The 14,876-nt window shown below is 62.5% G+C and overlaps 1 protein-coding gene across 3 annotated transcripts in view; it reads right to left on the bottom strand.

Moving 5' to 3' along the window:
* Positions 1-661: 661 nt before the first annotated feature.
* BAHCC1 (BAH domain and coiled-coil containing 1) overlaps positions 662-14,876 on the bottom strand; it is a 58,421-nt gene continuing 44,206 nt past the window's right edge. The window contains exons 11-28 of one of the 3 annotated variants that reach the window (XR_004421328.1): positions 13,333-13,529; positions 13,098-13,234; positions 12,481-12,609; positions 10,235-10,352; positions 9,229-9,502; positions 8,287-8,469; positions 7,895-8,196; positions 7,548-7,655; positions 7,324-7,477; positions 7,134-7,248; positions 6,956-7,031; positions 6,741-6,849; positions 6,207-6,326; positions 5,925-6,101; positions 4,634-5,817; positions 3,624-3,860; positions 2,435-2,975; positions 662-2,227 (exon numbers count right to left, since the gene is read on the bottom strand). Coding sequence is in view for 2 of the 3 variants with exons in the window: in XM_033090517.1 (XP_032946408.1) it covers positions 2,769-2,975; positions 3,624-3,860; positions 4,634-5,817; positions 5,925-6,101; positions 6,207-6,326; positions 6,741-6,849; positions 6,956-7,031; positions 7,134-7,248; positions 7,324-7,477; positions 7,548-7,655; positions 7,895-8,196; positions 8,287-8,469; positions 9,229-9,502; positions 10,235-10,352; positions 12,481-12,609; positions 13,098-13,234; positions 13,333-13,529 (3,827 nt within the window). In the remaining variant the exon portion in view is untranslated. The other 2 variants (XM_033090517.1, XM_033090519.1) reach the window with 2 other exon arrangements.

The raw sequence follows: 14,876 nt of genomic DNA, 5'->3' as shown, positions 1-14,876 counted from the left end.
AGAAAGTTTTCAGCCTGCAGCCTCTCCCTAACTGGGTACGGCTCTGCCTAACTAGAGGGGGGACCGTGTTGGGGCAGCTTCCGGGCTCCCCAGATGTACCCTCTTTCCTGATGCCTCCAACCTTGGGGTGCCAACCCTGCGTTTAACAATCAGGAGTGTTGTCTGTGACCCCTGCACAGATGTCAGCTGAGAAAATGTTGAATGAATAGATTCCTGCCCTCCTTGATGAGGGTGTATGCTGTCTGGTCTGCCCAGACCCGTCCCGTTGGGCCACAGCACTTCAGGGACCTGCCTTTCCCGTGTGCCTGTGCCCTGTGCCTGTACCTTCCCCTCCTCTCCACCTGAGGTGCCAGCCCTGGCTGCATGGCCTGGTTCACGCTGGACGTCTGTCCTACTCAGTGAGATCCTATAAGGTGGGGTGGGGGGGTATCTCGAAGGGCAAGGACACCCCAAACTCATTCTGGTCACACGTTTGTCACACAGGCTGAAGCCAAGAGGCACAAGGGGCTCTGCTCCAGCTAATAAGGGGCTGGACCGGCCCAGACACCCCAGGGCTTGGACATGTCTGCTGAGACCCCAGCCTCTGGGGCCTCCCGGGAGTCACCGTGTGACGTACACACGGACAGAGGCAGTTAGGATTCTGGACCACGGAAAACCTGTACAATAGTTCATATATTTATTCTTAAGCAAGTTATCAATAAAAAATTTAATACTAAAATGCCTTTACATAGAGTTTGCTGTTCATAAAACCTTTGTGTTTTTTGTTTGTTTTTAGTGTTTACATTGAAAAAAAAACCCCAACCCTCCTCTTAGTTTACACATTTACAATAGCCGTGCTTCTGTCAGGTTGCGCCAGGTGGGGGGAGGGGCCACGCCATCACACGCACAGAGGGAAAGGGGAGAGAAGGTGAAGGACAGACATAATCCAGCAGAAGAGGGAAAAGAATCGACAAGAGGGCCAAGGAAAGGGTGCCCTTCCTTGCTCTCCGGCCTGGTGCTTGGGATGCAAATAGCCTTAGACTCTAATTTCTGTGGCTGGGCCATCCCCATTGTCCACCTGGGCTCCCGGCCTCGCCTTCTCCATCATCTTTCTGCTTCCCCCGTCGTGTCCCGGACGACCACTGACAATGACATATTGCACTCGTGCCAAGACAAAGGGGAGAGTCGGGATGGGAGAGGTAAGCTGAGGTGCAGGGGAACCCCTCCCAAGCCCTGCACTTCCCTTGGAGGTGCCAGGAGTGGGAGGAGGGGCCCACCAGGTGGGGCTGGGATGGTTGGACAGAAAGGGGGACTAGGTGCTGGGGTTGGGGTGCCAGGCACCCACCAACATCCATTTCCTGGGGACTTGGGCTATGTCTGTGGGTTACACAAGAGCTCGTCCCAAGGAGCAGCGGCTGACGTGTGTGTGGAGACTTTCCTGGGGCTCCCAGAGGGACCAGGAGAGCCTTGTGCAGTGGGAAACGGGGAGCATGTGGCCATTAGTGCCTATTGGGGACAAGGCCGTTGGGCCACAGGTCTCATTTGCCCTGTCTGTCCCTCTTGGCCTCAGGAGAAGTGAAGAGGTGACAAGTTGTCTGGGGTTATGGGGCGGTTGCTGAGGGTCTAGGGGCCCCACCCAGTACCATGGTACCCAGGGAGCTGGATGCGGGTGAACAGCCCCAAGCGGTTGCTCCCTGCATGCGAGGCCAGGGTGTGGGCAGGAGAGACCCCTGTTCTTGTCTAAGCACCAGCTGCCAGGCCACCGGCTCTGCCAAGTGGCCACAGAAAAGGCCCAGAAACCCCCACACGTGTTGGCGGGGTTGATCACTTCCCTGCTCTGAGTGGATGCCAGACAAAGGGAAATCAGAAATAACTTGGAATATTCGAGAAATAAAATCAAAACATCACTTTTTCATATCAATACTTTAAAATATTTGTTCATTTTTGTTTTGTTTTAAACAGAGGTAAGATACATATGGCTGCTGTCACACTCCAGGGCGACACTCCTGGTTTTCATTTTAGCTTCTGGAATCTCCTCTTCCCGAGGGACCCTCATCGTGGAACCCTCCCCCCAATACTTTTTTCCCCAGGAGATGGATTAAAAGGGAATAAACTCGAGCGTGACTTCCATCTTACACAGTCCAAGAGATCAGTGGGTGTAACCTAGGGTCCTCTCCGACCCCTCCTGTGGCCTCCGGCCCCCGGCTGCCTCTGTCGTCACAGACGCCCCAGTCAGAACTCAGCTAGGCTGAGGAAAACAGTGCATTTTCAAAGAAAACTCCCCAGAACAAAATCCCGACTCATACGCACACACACGCACACACATACACGCACACACGCATACACACGCCCTTGTCACGCATGTGGGGAAAAGAAATCCTTTTCCACTTTTTTTTCCATAAAACTTCCCCGCAGAAATACAATATTTACACAGAGAAATAAATAGACAACACACCTGATTTCTGCTTTCCCTGGTGGGAGACAGTCGGAGGTACTAGGGAAAATATGGCTTGGATTCTAATCTCTCGTGAACTGCCGGTGCGGGAAAACAGAGAGCGGGCGGCGGGGTGCCCCGTGGGGGCACAGCTGACCCTCCGTGTGGGCTGGTGGGACTGGCTTCCGGTGCCCAGGAGCTCTCTTTCCAGGGAAAATAATACAAAAGCCTGGATCTTGCATCGGTGGGTTTGCATATTTGCTCACTTGCCCCACCTCCCGCTCGGCGGGGTTGGGGTGGTGCCACCTGGCCGGCGTCCTCCTGGCCACCATGGCACCGCCGGGCCAGCGAAGGCTCAGCACAGGATGGGCACGCCATCGGCTGTCACCAGGCGCCCCGTGGCGGGGTCGTAGGTGCCCGCCAGGTAGTACAGGTCCCTCCGGTCCTGGCACTTGCGGCTCCGTGTCATCTGCTCATACTGCTCGCGCCCCACGACCTGGCACTTGTGGGAGATGGTCTGCACGTCGTTCTCATCCTCATGGCAGGACTGGTACAGCGCGTTCTGTGGGGCGTGGAGCACTGGGCGTCGGAGGCCAGCCTGGCCTGTGTGCCCACCCAACCCTGGACTGACCCCGTGTCTCTGGGCGGCCCCTCGATAGGCCTTGGACAGTGTGGTGGGAGCCTGCGCCCCACAGAGCTGGGGACATGCCTGTTTCTGCACCATCTGCAAACAATGGGTCCTTCCCAGGGAGACTGGAGAGAGGGTTGGGGCGTTTCTCTCAGGCTGGCCTTGGGAGGCCGGGAGCGAGGGCTCACGGGCAGAGAGGGGCTGCTCGGTGCTACGTGCTGCCGTGGGTCACAGCTCCCACAAGGTGAAACCATCACCCGTTTCACGAGGAGCCATGGAAGCACAGCAGGGAGGAGCCCAGGAGGCCTGGCTCCAAGGCTGGCGCTCTCAGTGTGGCTTCCTGGGGCCTATGTCACACTTGGGCCAGGAGGTCTTGAGGTGTGAGGGAGGGAGAGGGTATTCGTAGACGACCACTCTCCTGGTTTTGGCTGCTGCCTACACCACCCTCAGGTCCCACCCTCCACTCCTAGGCCCCACCCCTAGTCCCCCCAGCACGTCCAGGTCCTCCAGCACCCCCAGGTCCTCCTGACACCATCGCAGGCGCCCGCCTCCCACACTCCCCCCAGGCCCCCAGGTCCCCACCTTCCCATCGCTCTGCCGCTTCCCCAGCTTGGTCTCCTCGGGGTGGTAGAACCACTTGACCTTCACCACCATGTTGCTGCCCCACGACTCCCACAGGCTCTCGATGCGGCCGATGTAGGGTAGGTTGGGACGGCCGGCCGACAGGAAGACGGCACAGTCCCCGACACGCAGTGTCTCCTTGCCCCGGACGATGGCCTTATAGAACAGCTTCCTGGCCCTGCCCTTCATGCCACGTCTCTGCAGGGAGACAAGCAGAGGCAGAGGTGCAATGTGGGGGCCCAGAGGACTCAGGACAGGCAGTGGCAGGAAGTGCAGGAGAGAGAATGACGAGACAGAGAGAGGAGAGTACAGGGGGGACAGAAGTCGTGTTTTGTGTGCAGGTGTGAGCGTGGTCACCTTTGCAGGCAAGACTGGGCAGTGCAACTGCTGTAGCCACAGTTCCCAGATGCAGTCGGCCCCACGGGACCTGCCCTGCACACTGGTCATGACGTCAGGACCGTACGTGACTCTAAAGGAACGCTGGCTCTGAAGGCAGGCAGGCCCAAAACCCGTGGGATGTGCACTGCAGCCGCAGTTCACAGGAGCCAAGCAGTAAACCCCTGCGTGTCTACTTGCAGGGTGTTAGGAAACGAAAACGTCTGTGGCTGTGCAGTGGCGTTTTCGTAGCCCTTCCAAAGCAGGCCGTGTTGTTTATCGTAGGAACGACGCTCGAGGCAACCCTGGCAAGTGGGACCACAAAGCCACATACCACGTCCATGCCGTGGTGCGGTCGTTTCCACGACTGATCGTACAGGCAAAGGCCAGCACTCGGGGACATGGAGACAGTGGGCACTGGCCTCGTTGGATCACAATGCCCGTTTGTTCTTCCCTGCAGTTTCCCAATTTTTGTTGTTCAAATTAGACAGAGCAATCCAACAAGGAGAGAGAGGGAGGGAGCCGAAAGCAGGAGCACGCGCTGCTTCCCCGGGTCCCTCGCTGGCCTCCCCCTGCCACGGGGCCAGCCCACCTACCTGCGTGGGGCTCCCTGACCACTTCCAGAGCTGCCGGGCAGGCAGGAAGGCTGAGATCTTTGGCCGGTTTTCCACGGACGGCAGCCGCTGCCTCCGCGAAACCTCTTTGGCTTTGTTGAAGCTCAGGGCCTCCTTGCGCTTGAGCCTGGCTTTGCTGCCGCTGGGGCCCGCGCCCACAGCCCCACCAGCCACGGCGGTCCTGGACAGGAAGCAGCGCTGGGCGTGCGCATGGGGGCCACCCCCCTTGGAGCGCAGGGCCTCGGGCTGGGCCAGCAGGGTGGGCACGGGGTGGGTGAGGCAGGTCTGCAGCAGCAGGGCGGGGTCCTCGTCGTCCGAGCTATAAGAGGAGCCCTCGTCCTCCGAGGAGCAGAGGCTGGAGGTCGATAGGGAGCCCGAGGAGGATGAGGTGGACGAGCCCGAGGACGACGAGGACACGGCCAGGCGGGCGAGGAAGCGGGAGGGCACGCCGGGAGCCAGCCCGGGCCCGTCCTCCTCCTCTTCCGAGAAGGAGCTATGGCAGTCACTGTCACAGGGCAGCGGGTACTCGGCCTGGCTCGCAAACTTGCGCAGTGCCAGCCCCATGGGCAGTGGGTGGACGGGTGCCCGCCCCTTCCTGTCCTTGCCCCCGAGGGCTGGGTGCGCATAGCTGGGGCTGGGCAGGGGGCGCCCCAGCTTGGGCCCCAGGTCCTTGTCGCCCATGAGCAGCGCCTTGCAGTTCTTGTTCTTGGGGGAGGTCACGCCCTCATGGTCCAGCTTGACCAGGAACTCGCCACCCGCCCGGCGCCGCCCACCCTTCTCGGCGTCCATCCGCTCGGCCTTCTTGGCCCGCAGCAGCTTGTGGGCACCACCGGGCAGGCCCGGCCCCGCCCCACCGATGAAGGGTGCATAGGAGCTGGCCAGGCTGCTGAAGGAGTCGGCGCGGAAGCCGTTGCCGAACACGGGCGCAGCCACGCTGTGCACGGGGAACAGTGCCTCTCGGGCGCGGAGCTTCTTGGCGCTGCCGTTGAGCTGGAAGAGGTTTTGCAGCGCGCCGGGCCCCTTGCCGCCTGCTGTCGCCACCACGGCCTTCCGCTTGGTCTGCCCCACCGCCGACCAGCTCAGCAGCGGGCTGCCCCTGCGGCCCAGGAAGTGGTCTGAGGCTCCCGAGGGGGGCTTGGCACCTGCAGTTAGGAGCTCTGCTTTGCCTGGGGGGAGGCCAGGTAGAGTCAGAGGTGCCATCTGGCCTGCCTCTTCTGGCCCCCACACCCCCCACCTGCCTCCCCACCCAGGTTCTCAGCAGACCCTCGAGTACCAGCTCTGTCTTTGCTGACGGATTTCTTCCCTGGGGTCTTTGCGGCTTCGGGGCTGTCGTGCACCTTGGGGGACAGGCTGGGGGCAGTGGGCTCACTGGGTGGGGGCGCCTCGGGGGAAGCTTTCTTGGACCTCCGGCAGCTGCTGGACACAAGCAGGGCGGGCGAGGGCTCTGTGCCTGCAGAGTGGACAAGCGGTCTCAGTGCTGTGCTGCTGGGGTGACCGCCTCCCCTTGTCTTCTCTGTGGGCGGCTCTGGGCAGGGAGGGCCCCACCCGGGCTCACACTGGATCTTGAAGTCTGGAGGCAGCAGCCTGATGTTTGAGACGGCGATGTGGCCGGTATCCCCATCGTCAAACTCCACCATCACGGAGTCTGCGTCCTCCTCCTCGTCGCTGGAGGCACCTGGGGACAGGGCCCAACTGAGCATGCAGCCCCCGCGCAGGGCCCTGGGGCTCTCCCTGACAGGATAGGCTCCCGGGTGTCTGACAAATGACACTGGGATGATTCTGCTCCCTGATCACATTCGACCTTGGAGCTGCCAGGGCCTCTGACAGCGCCCCGTCCGCCTCCTGCAGTGCGGCTGGAGCGGTAACATTACTGCCATCCATCACCCACACCCTGGGGCACACACACAGCGATGTGGGGCCAACTTCTCCCCACAGCCACGTGCAAACACACGCCTGGCCGAGGCCTGCCTGCAAGCCTTGCACCTGTCCAGCCACCTGTCAGACGCCAGGGGCCCCACACCCCTCACCCGGTGGGGGGGGCAGGGGCAGGATTCACCTCCCTTGCTGGAAGCCCTTGACCATGGCTCACCTCGGACCACGTTGCCTGGGTAAAGACAACGGGACTTCTGGCTCCAGTAGGCGCAGACCCTTGTGCCAGGAGGGAGGTACCTGCTGGACTGCGGCTGGACATCCAGAACCTGTGGGAACAGCCGAGGCAGGGAGTGTGAGTGGACGGGGCCGGGCTGAGGGGCACCCAGGAGGGGCGGGGTGCAGCCAGGCCCACCGCCCGGGGCCGTCCCTCACCGCCTCCTGCAGCAGCTGTTCCAGTGAGTAGATCCTCTGCCGGTTGCCTCTCTCGCCCTCAATGACAATGCTATAGCTGAGGGGAGCGGAGGAAGGAGGGGAGCATGAGACAGACCCGCGGGTCCACAGCCACCACCCCGGCCACGGTAGGTCCCTCCTGCCCACAGCCCGGCCTCACATGTCAGGGGGCTGCAGGGTCCTGACGCTGCCCGCGTACAGCAGACTGTCCTCCTTGGGGATGAGAACAGGCAGCCCGTCCTGCAGATCCTCCTTGTGGATGGTGCACGAGCGCGCTGGGGGGACCGCACAGTCAGTGCCTGGCCCCCACCGGCCGGCTCCCCAGACGCCCAGCCCCCCTGGCCGCTCACCCAGGGCGGCGCTCTGCTCTGCACTCGGGGGATCACTGGCCTCGTCCCCGTCCTCGTCCTCGTCCTCCTCTGAGAAGCTGCTGCTGTCGTCGAACTTGAAGTCGTCCTCCACAGCGAAGCTCTCCAGCAGCCGGCTGACCGCCCGGCCCTTGCCCTGGGGGGCCAGAGGGGTCAGCGCCCATGGGAAGTCGGGAGCAAGGGCCAGGGCGGGGTGGGGATGCTACCTGCTTGCCGACGGCCTTGCTTGTCATCCTGCCCGCCTTCCTGCCCTTCCCCAGGATGGCCTTGGCGTTGAGGGGAGACAGGGCGATGGACAAGTTCCCGTTCTTCCGCTGTTGGACGGTGGGAAAGGGCTGTGGTGAGGGCGGCGCCAGCCTCCCCGCCCACGGCTAGCCCAGGCTGTGACTCGGGGGGGTTGACCGGGAGTAGTGAGCAGGGAGAGTGAGGGCCACAGAGGCCTCTCATCAGACACCTACCCCACTGGGCCCAGGACCCTCAGGTGCCGGCTGACCACGAGGTGACCAATGACCCTAAGATGCCCACTGACCGCGGGGTGCCCGCTGCCTCTCACCCGCAGTCCTGGCTGGAGCATTGTGCTCTTGCGCGTGGCTCTCTTGAGGCGCTCACTGGCCAGCTTGCTGCCTTCCTTGCGGCAAGTGTAGGTCCGGGTGGGGCTGAAGAGGGCATCCCTGCTGGGCGCGGCCCCTGGCTCTGTCCGGAGGCCACCCTTGGCCTTGCCCTTGGCTTTCTTCTTGCTTGATGCCCCTGGGGGCCTGCGCGCCGTGGCCCGCTCCAGCTTGGTGCCCACCTTGGCCTTCACTGTCCGCCTTTTGATCTTGACCTCGCTCTCTGGGCTGGACAGGCGGCAGGCCCCTGTGGGAGGGAGGGGGTGCTGCTGCAGGGGTCCCAGCTGCCGGGGCCCCACGGCCCGGCCGCCCCAGCCTGCCCTCACCACCCAGTTACCTAGCAAGCCCTGCCGCTCCTTCTTCTTCTTCGCCTTCTGGTTGGCTTCCATCTTGACCACGGAGGAGGGTGAAGGCCCCAGCACAGCGACGCTGGCCCCAGCATGCAGTGCCAGCCCGGACTCCTTTGGGGGTGCCTCTGTCCCCAAGAGGCCCTCGCAGTTCTCGCTGTCATAGCCACTGCCTGAGGAAGTGGGGGATCAGAAGACTAGGAGTCATAGCAGCAGTAGTTTGGGGGAGCTGATCGTTCGCGTGCGTGTGTGGATAGGCTGAGGGTCTGTGAGCGGAGCTCCACCACTGCATCCGTGGGCTGCTTTGGGGATCGGGCACCTGGGCCAGGTATCCCGCGGGGACGTCGGGGTGGGCATGGGTGACGCCTCTCTGGGCTCCCTTTCTTTCTTACACCCTGAGCAGAGGGGCACACACCTTGCAGGGCAGGGGAGCCCCTCCCCAGGGCGGCCTCCTCCCCTTTCTGATCCTCCTGCAGGGTTACCCTCTGCTTCCTGCTTCCCCTTCCCCTGCCTTTGTTTTTTCTCAAGTGAGACGCGGCTGGAAGGGCAGGGGCTGCGGGGAGGAAGTGTCTATTTTTCCAGGCGCCTGTTTCTGGATGTGTTTGCTGGGGGCCAGATAACCCCTCCAGGTCAGGCTGGACAGACATGGAAGGAAGGGAGGCTGGAGCAGGCTGAAGGACTACTATTTTTAGCCCCCTTTCCAGGATGCATTCAGCAGGCCTCTCTCTCCTCCCCTTGGCCCTCCATGTGGGGTTGGAGTGCAGAGAGCCGCTGGGCTCTGCCCCAGGGGGGGTTTCCTTCCCCACCTTGTGCTAGCCAGAGGTCCTCCCTGGTGGCTGGTGGCCCTCAGGAGCCCCTGCCTGCCCTCTCCCTCAGCCCTGACTGACTGTGGCCCAGAGGTCCTGGCTATGGTGCTGAGACCAATGACTTGCCTGTCTCATGTGCCGTGGCCACTGCTGTCTGGGCCGGGAACTTGGGTGTTTCCCTGCCGCCGTCATCGCCACCGGGCTGTGCATGCCGGCCTGCCCCAGTCACCTTGGTGCTCTTGGCTCGAGACAGCTTCTTCCGGACACGCCCCCCTGGAAACGGGCTGAGGCCGGCGGGCAGCCCCTTGCTCTTAACCTTTGGCTTCAACTGGGCCACCTTGTGGGCCACTGTGGATGCCAGCTCAGCTTGACTGCGGCTCTTCTTGCACCGAACCTTCTCCTGCAAATGGCAAGTGGCAGCTGCACTCACAGGACCCCACCTGAGCCAGGGATCCTGGTCTCCCCTCCGCTTAGAAGGTGGCACTTTCCTGGAACTTGCCCTCCTGAGGGGCTGAGACGGTGTCTGGTTTGGGGGTACAGGACTTGTCTCCTACTCCACAGCCCCGCCCCCAGACTGCCTACCCTACTCAGGCTGGAGGGAGGGAGGCCAAGGGCCCAGGGGTGTGTGTGTGTATCCTGGGCAGAGGGACCAGCCTCCTGCTGAGAGGGACAAGCAAAGTGACAAAATGCTCAGAACCACCTGTCACCCGTCCCTCCCAGGACCCTGGAATACGAGAGGGACAGGAGGAGCCCACTGCCTGAGAAGGAACAGGATGCTGGCTCCTGAGGGGGAGCCATCTGAGGAAGGGGCCACTGCTCTCACCTGCCCGCCCCCGACACCAGCTGTGCCCCTGCCACCATGGCCGCGTGGACTCCCACTCCGGGAAAGCCTTTCTGTAATCACGAGACCCCTGCTTCCTATCCCTCTGCGGGAGTGAGCTGGGGACATCATGGGTCATAACCAGCCCGAGTCACACCTGCAGGTTCAAGGGCCACCTCTGTTGTGAGGGAGCCGATGTCTCGGTTTGCTCATCTGAGCACTGGGATCCCTGCTGGGTGTTGGTTTCGGGAGGGTCTATCACCTGCTGCTGTCGACATCACCTGAGCCGAGGTGAGGCCGGCAGGGACTCACCGCAGAGCCGGGCTGCAGGCCCACGCAGACGCCCTTCTCCAGTCCACTTCGCTTGTTCACGGGCTCCTCAGCACCCCGCAGCTCGGGGCACAGCAGGCTCAGGCTGGGCCGCACTGCCCTGGGGGCACAGGGGCGAAAGTGGGCACCGGGGCCTTGCCCTGACAGTCCCCGTGGTGGCATCCAGGTGCCCTGTGCACCCCGTGGTGCAACTCCGTGTGTGGGGGGCCCTCACAGGGGCACCACTTCTTTCCCGGCTGTCTCCCGGAGCACACTGGGAGGGTGGGGCTGAGCCTGTGTTAAGTCCCCGGGGCACCCGCATCCAAGCCAGCCCGCTCTGCCCAGTGGCTGGGGGCAGCTCAGCGCTCAGGAGGACCAGGGCTCTGTGGCCAGCTGGGCCACTGTGTGACCGGGGCCATGCCTCATGTTCTCACCTGGAAAATGAGGACCGTGACCATTGTGCCTCAGTGAGGCTGAGGGCTGTGGGGAGTACACAGGCCAGCGACTGGGGACACAGGGCCCTGGGGGAGGCTCCTGAGAATGGGGTCCTCTCCCAACACCTCTGCCACGGCCATGAAGGAGGGGGCGCAGCGACCAGAGAAATCTGTGCCCAGGCCATGCTTCCCAGCCCCCAGGTATCCCCACTGCCAGGGTCAGACCCCTCAGAGCTTTGTCCTCTGCCCTTAATTCTGGGTCTCAAAGGAGGGGACCTTACACCCCACTGCTTATCTCCCAGATGGGGCCCGGGGAGCTGCTGAAACCAAGTCCATTTCCCTTAGCTCCACACGTGTGAGGCTGGGAGCTTGGCTGCCCATCCTTTGCCAGATGGGGATTGGAGGCCGGGCCACTCACCTGTCCCCTGCACTACGCACGTGGCAGTAATTGAAATGAGTCACAGATGGAAGCTAAGGGTCCTGGCTGGGCCCTGGCCTTGTGTGGCCGGACCCAGCCTTCTACCTTCTAGACCACAGGGCAGGCTGGGCAGGGAGCCAGCCTGCAGCCATCCTTGGCCCCTGGACCACAGCCCTCCCACTTCCTGCTTGGGTCCAACTGCTGGCAGCCACGGCAGGGCAAGACCCCACAGCGGGATGGACAGTGGGTGGGAGGGAGCCCTGATTCTTGGGAAGGGAGGGCCCTGGACTTGGTTCCCTTCCCTGTCCTGAGGCTGCCGCCCTTCAGCTAGCGCCTGGCTTCTCAGGTCAGGGGGAAAAGTGGCCACGACGCAAGCACCAAAACTGGGCTGCCAGGGCTGGGGGCTTGGCGCCTGGCAGGCTTGAGCACAGCAAGGGGCAGCCTTGCCAGACTCCCTGATAGGGCCCCTGGCTAGACCTTGGCCTCAGCGGGCCCTACCCTGGCCAGCATCCCCCACAGCACTGGCTGGTTCTCACAAGAAGACCCCTAGAGGTCCCTACTGGGTGACACCTGGGCAGGGTTGAGGGACAGCTCGGGGCCCCCCAGCCATATGGCGCATACCCTCCACGCTGGCAGCCAACGCGAACTCCCCCTCCCTGTAACCTTCTCTGCATTTGCTAATGTTTTGTGACATAAAGCCCTGAGATTAATTTTTTGCCTCTGTCTTAATTGAAGGAACCATTTAGTGCCGATTTAACTATTATTACCAAATCATCAGGATTGATGCAGTGTGCACACGCGTGCGCCAATCGTGTTTGGAGGAGCTGGGAGGATTTATGCAAATGGGCCTGCCGGGAGAGGCAGTTTGCCGTCGAGAAGGACAATTATACCAGGCCCGGGAGTGCACCAACGACTGCGCCGGGCGGGTAATGGATAATAACATCGCCCAGCAGCCGTGCGCAGCACCGCAGCGTGACCAACGACTTTATACAGTGCCGATAAAGAGGCTTTTACGCAACGCCGCCTCGCATTCGAGGGGGCCAGGCCAGCAGGGGCGCCAGGGGGGCCAGGCCACGGCCAGGTGTTCCGGGTGGGTGTGGCCACACTCCAGGCCCACCGTGGCTCCGAGAGGAAAGGAGCCCAGGGAGGGCTGCGAGCTGACAGCGGGCTGAGGGAGGGGGCTCTGGGCTGGGCTGTCTGCTGGACACGCACCACACTGTGGCCCAGAGATCTGGGAGGGACATGCTGGGTCTCCAGGAGGAGCTGTAAAGGGGGTGCCAGCAGCCCGGGCAGCCAGAGAGTCCAGAGCCCACCAGCTGGGCCTGGAGGGCACCTGGGCCAGCCCAGCCCCACCATGTGCCCACCAACCCGAGGCATCCCATGCACCCAGGACTCACTTGACTTTCTTGCCATCTGCCCTGGGGAGCTGGCCCCCAGGACGCAGGGCAGGCAGCAAGCTGGAGTATTTGCGTTTCCTTGGCCGGCCTGGCCCTCGCCGCGCGGGGCTCCTTGAACTGTCCTCTCTCCTGGCGGCCGAGGAGGGGTGGTCAGAGGCTTATACCCACCCTGGCTCCCTGATAGGACCTAGTGGGGGGGTCAGCCTTGGCCTGTAGAGCATGGGCCTCAAATAGAGGGCAGGCTGGGCCAGGGTCCCCACGGCCCCCACCACATCCAACTCCCAGGTCCAGCCCTCCTGCATAGGCTGGTCTGGGGAGATCCCACCATCGCTGCTATAGCTGCCCTCAGAAAGCCCCCACTGCCACCCTGGCCCCTGCCTGCTCTCTAGTACTACCACCCTCCCTGTCCTGCTACTGCCCCAGGACCAGTCTCACCAGCCTCTGCCGGGGGTCCTGCCACAGGACCCCTCCCCCACCCGCCTTGGTTCCTCTGCTGGGTGCCTCCCAGACCTCAGGTCCAGCCCAGCTCAGAACAGCACACCTGGGCTGACCCTTTCCCATGAGGCAGTGGCCCTGGGCTGGGCTATGACCGCTTCCCCCGCCAAGCCCTGGCGTACTCGTGGTCGTGCCTGCGCTGCAGGCGGGCCAGCTCCCGCTGCTTCTCCTTGTAACGCCTCTGCAGCTCCGCCAACCGCACACGCATCTCTACCTCTTGTGTGTCTAGCTGGTCGATGGCAGCCTTCAGCGGGCACACCTGGTGGGCAGGGCATGGGGCCTGTGAGCCGGCCCGGGCCCCACAAGGGGGCACACTCACGGCGTCAGGCAATGGGGTTGACCAGGGCCCCCACTCACAGGCTTGGTCTTGGGGGTCCAGGTGTCCTTGCGTTGCAGGATCTGCATTCGGGGGGTGAGCGTGGGAACCCTGCAAGCGTTGGCAGCAGGGGGCTGGGCTGAGGAGGCAGGGTGGTCCAGGCCAGCGGCCTCCACCAGGGACCAGGCTGAGGCCAGCGTGGCCAGACGCTGCAGATTGAAGGCCAGCATGTCCTCCTCTGTAGGGGAAACGAGGGTCAGCGTGTGCCCACGGGCAGTGGGTACACGGCTCCTCAGACAGGCTCGTGATGTCAGCCCGCATCTCAGCACGGCTCAGAGCCTCCGAGGCTGCCTGGCTCCTGAGACGCGAGGACCAAGGACAAGGTGAGGAGGCCACGAGCAGTGGGACGTGCACTGGGGCCCAGCACCCAGCACCCAGCTCAGAGGGGCCGGGGGAAGCCCCCTTGGCTGCTGCAGGCCAGGCCAGTTGGGATGGCAGAAGCCACTGGGGCAGGACCCAGACCACTTAGGAAAGGCACATGCCTGTCACACTTCTAACCAAGTGCCCATGTGTTTTTCACCCACTTCCGGAAGCATGAGAACTCAGACTGTCACAGCCCTCGGGGGGCTGAGGGGAGAGGGCCGAGCGCAGGGTCAGAGCCACGCCAGTGTCCACCCAGGGGAAAGGCCTGGATTGGAGACTCGGGACCCAAGTGCCAGGAGGAGCTGGCAGCAGAGACGGGGGTCGGGCATGCAAGGGCAGGCTGACCACCCAAGGAGCTACATAGCTGGGAAGGGGCTCTGTGGGGTGAGACGAGATGCCTGCAGATGGAGGGGTCGGGGGGCAGTCTTGATTTCCAGAACACACAGCAGCGACACCCCAGTAGCAATGAGCACACCTAACACCCCAAACCTGGCTTCTGACACCATCCTCCAAGGAACAGAGACAAGTTCCTGGGAGAGATGGCCTATCCCAGGGACAGGGACGCTGGGAACACAGGAAGTACAGAGAATGACGGGTATGCTGGCGCATACACACAGGCCCGTGAAGGGGCCAACTCTGAAACAATTCGATCATCAAATTAAATAGTGATGGTGACTAACAGATCGAAGAGAATAAGAATTCACGAGTCTCACTGATACAAATGAATGAGTGAAGTGTTGGAAGAGGAACAGAATACCACAGCTTTTCAAAGTACCTCCCAACGAGATGCTTATTAACTCAAAGGGGTAAGTGCCTGGCAACCACCGTGATGGTGCCAAAAGATGAGCCACCCTCAGTAATGGAACAAAGCTGGACGCTCAAACCTCTGGACACCAGTTCTGGGCCAAGGCTGCTGGGTCCAAGGCGTCCTGGGCATGGGGGTGGGGCTGAGGGGCTGCCCCTCCACAGCAGGTGGAACAGGGCTCTCTGCAGCTGGAAGTGCCACAGGGTCTCCCCTTCTCCTGGCGTCACTGCCATGGCTAGGAAGCCCCTCTGCTTCTCCCTTCCCTGGCTCAGTCCTCCCCAGCCCCCACCACCCCTCAGGCTAAGCCTGCTGAGACACGGTAGTTCCTTAGGTGAGCCTGGGGGAGGGCATTTGTGG

Source organism: Rhinolophus ferrumequinum, chromosome 21 (genome assembly GCF_004115265.2).
Source record: "Rhinolophus ferrumequinum isolate MPI-CBG mRhiFer1 chromosome 21, mRhiFer1_v1.p, whole genome shotgun sequence".
Classification (NCBI taxonomy): Eukaryota; Metazoa; Chordata; class Mammalia; order Chiroptera; family Rhinolophidae; genus Rhinolophus; species Rhinolophus ferrumequinum.
Note: the sequence above shows the minus strand (reverse complement) of the source record. Positions and strands in the feature narration are given on the sequence as shown.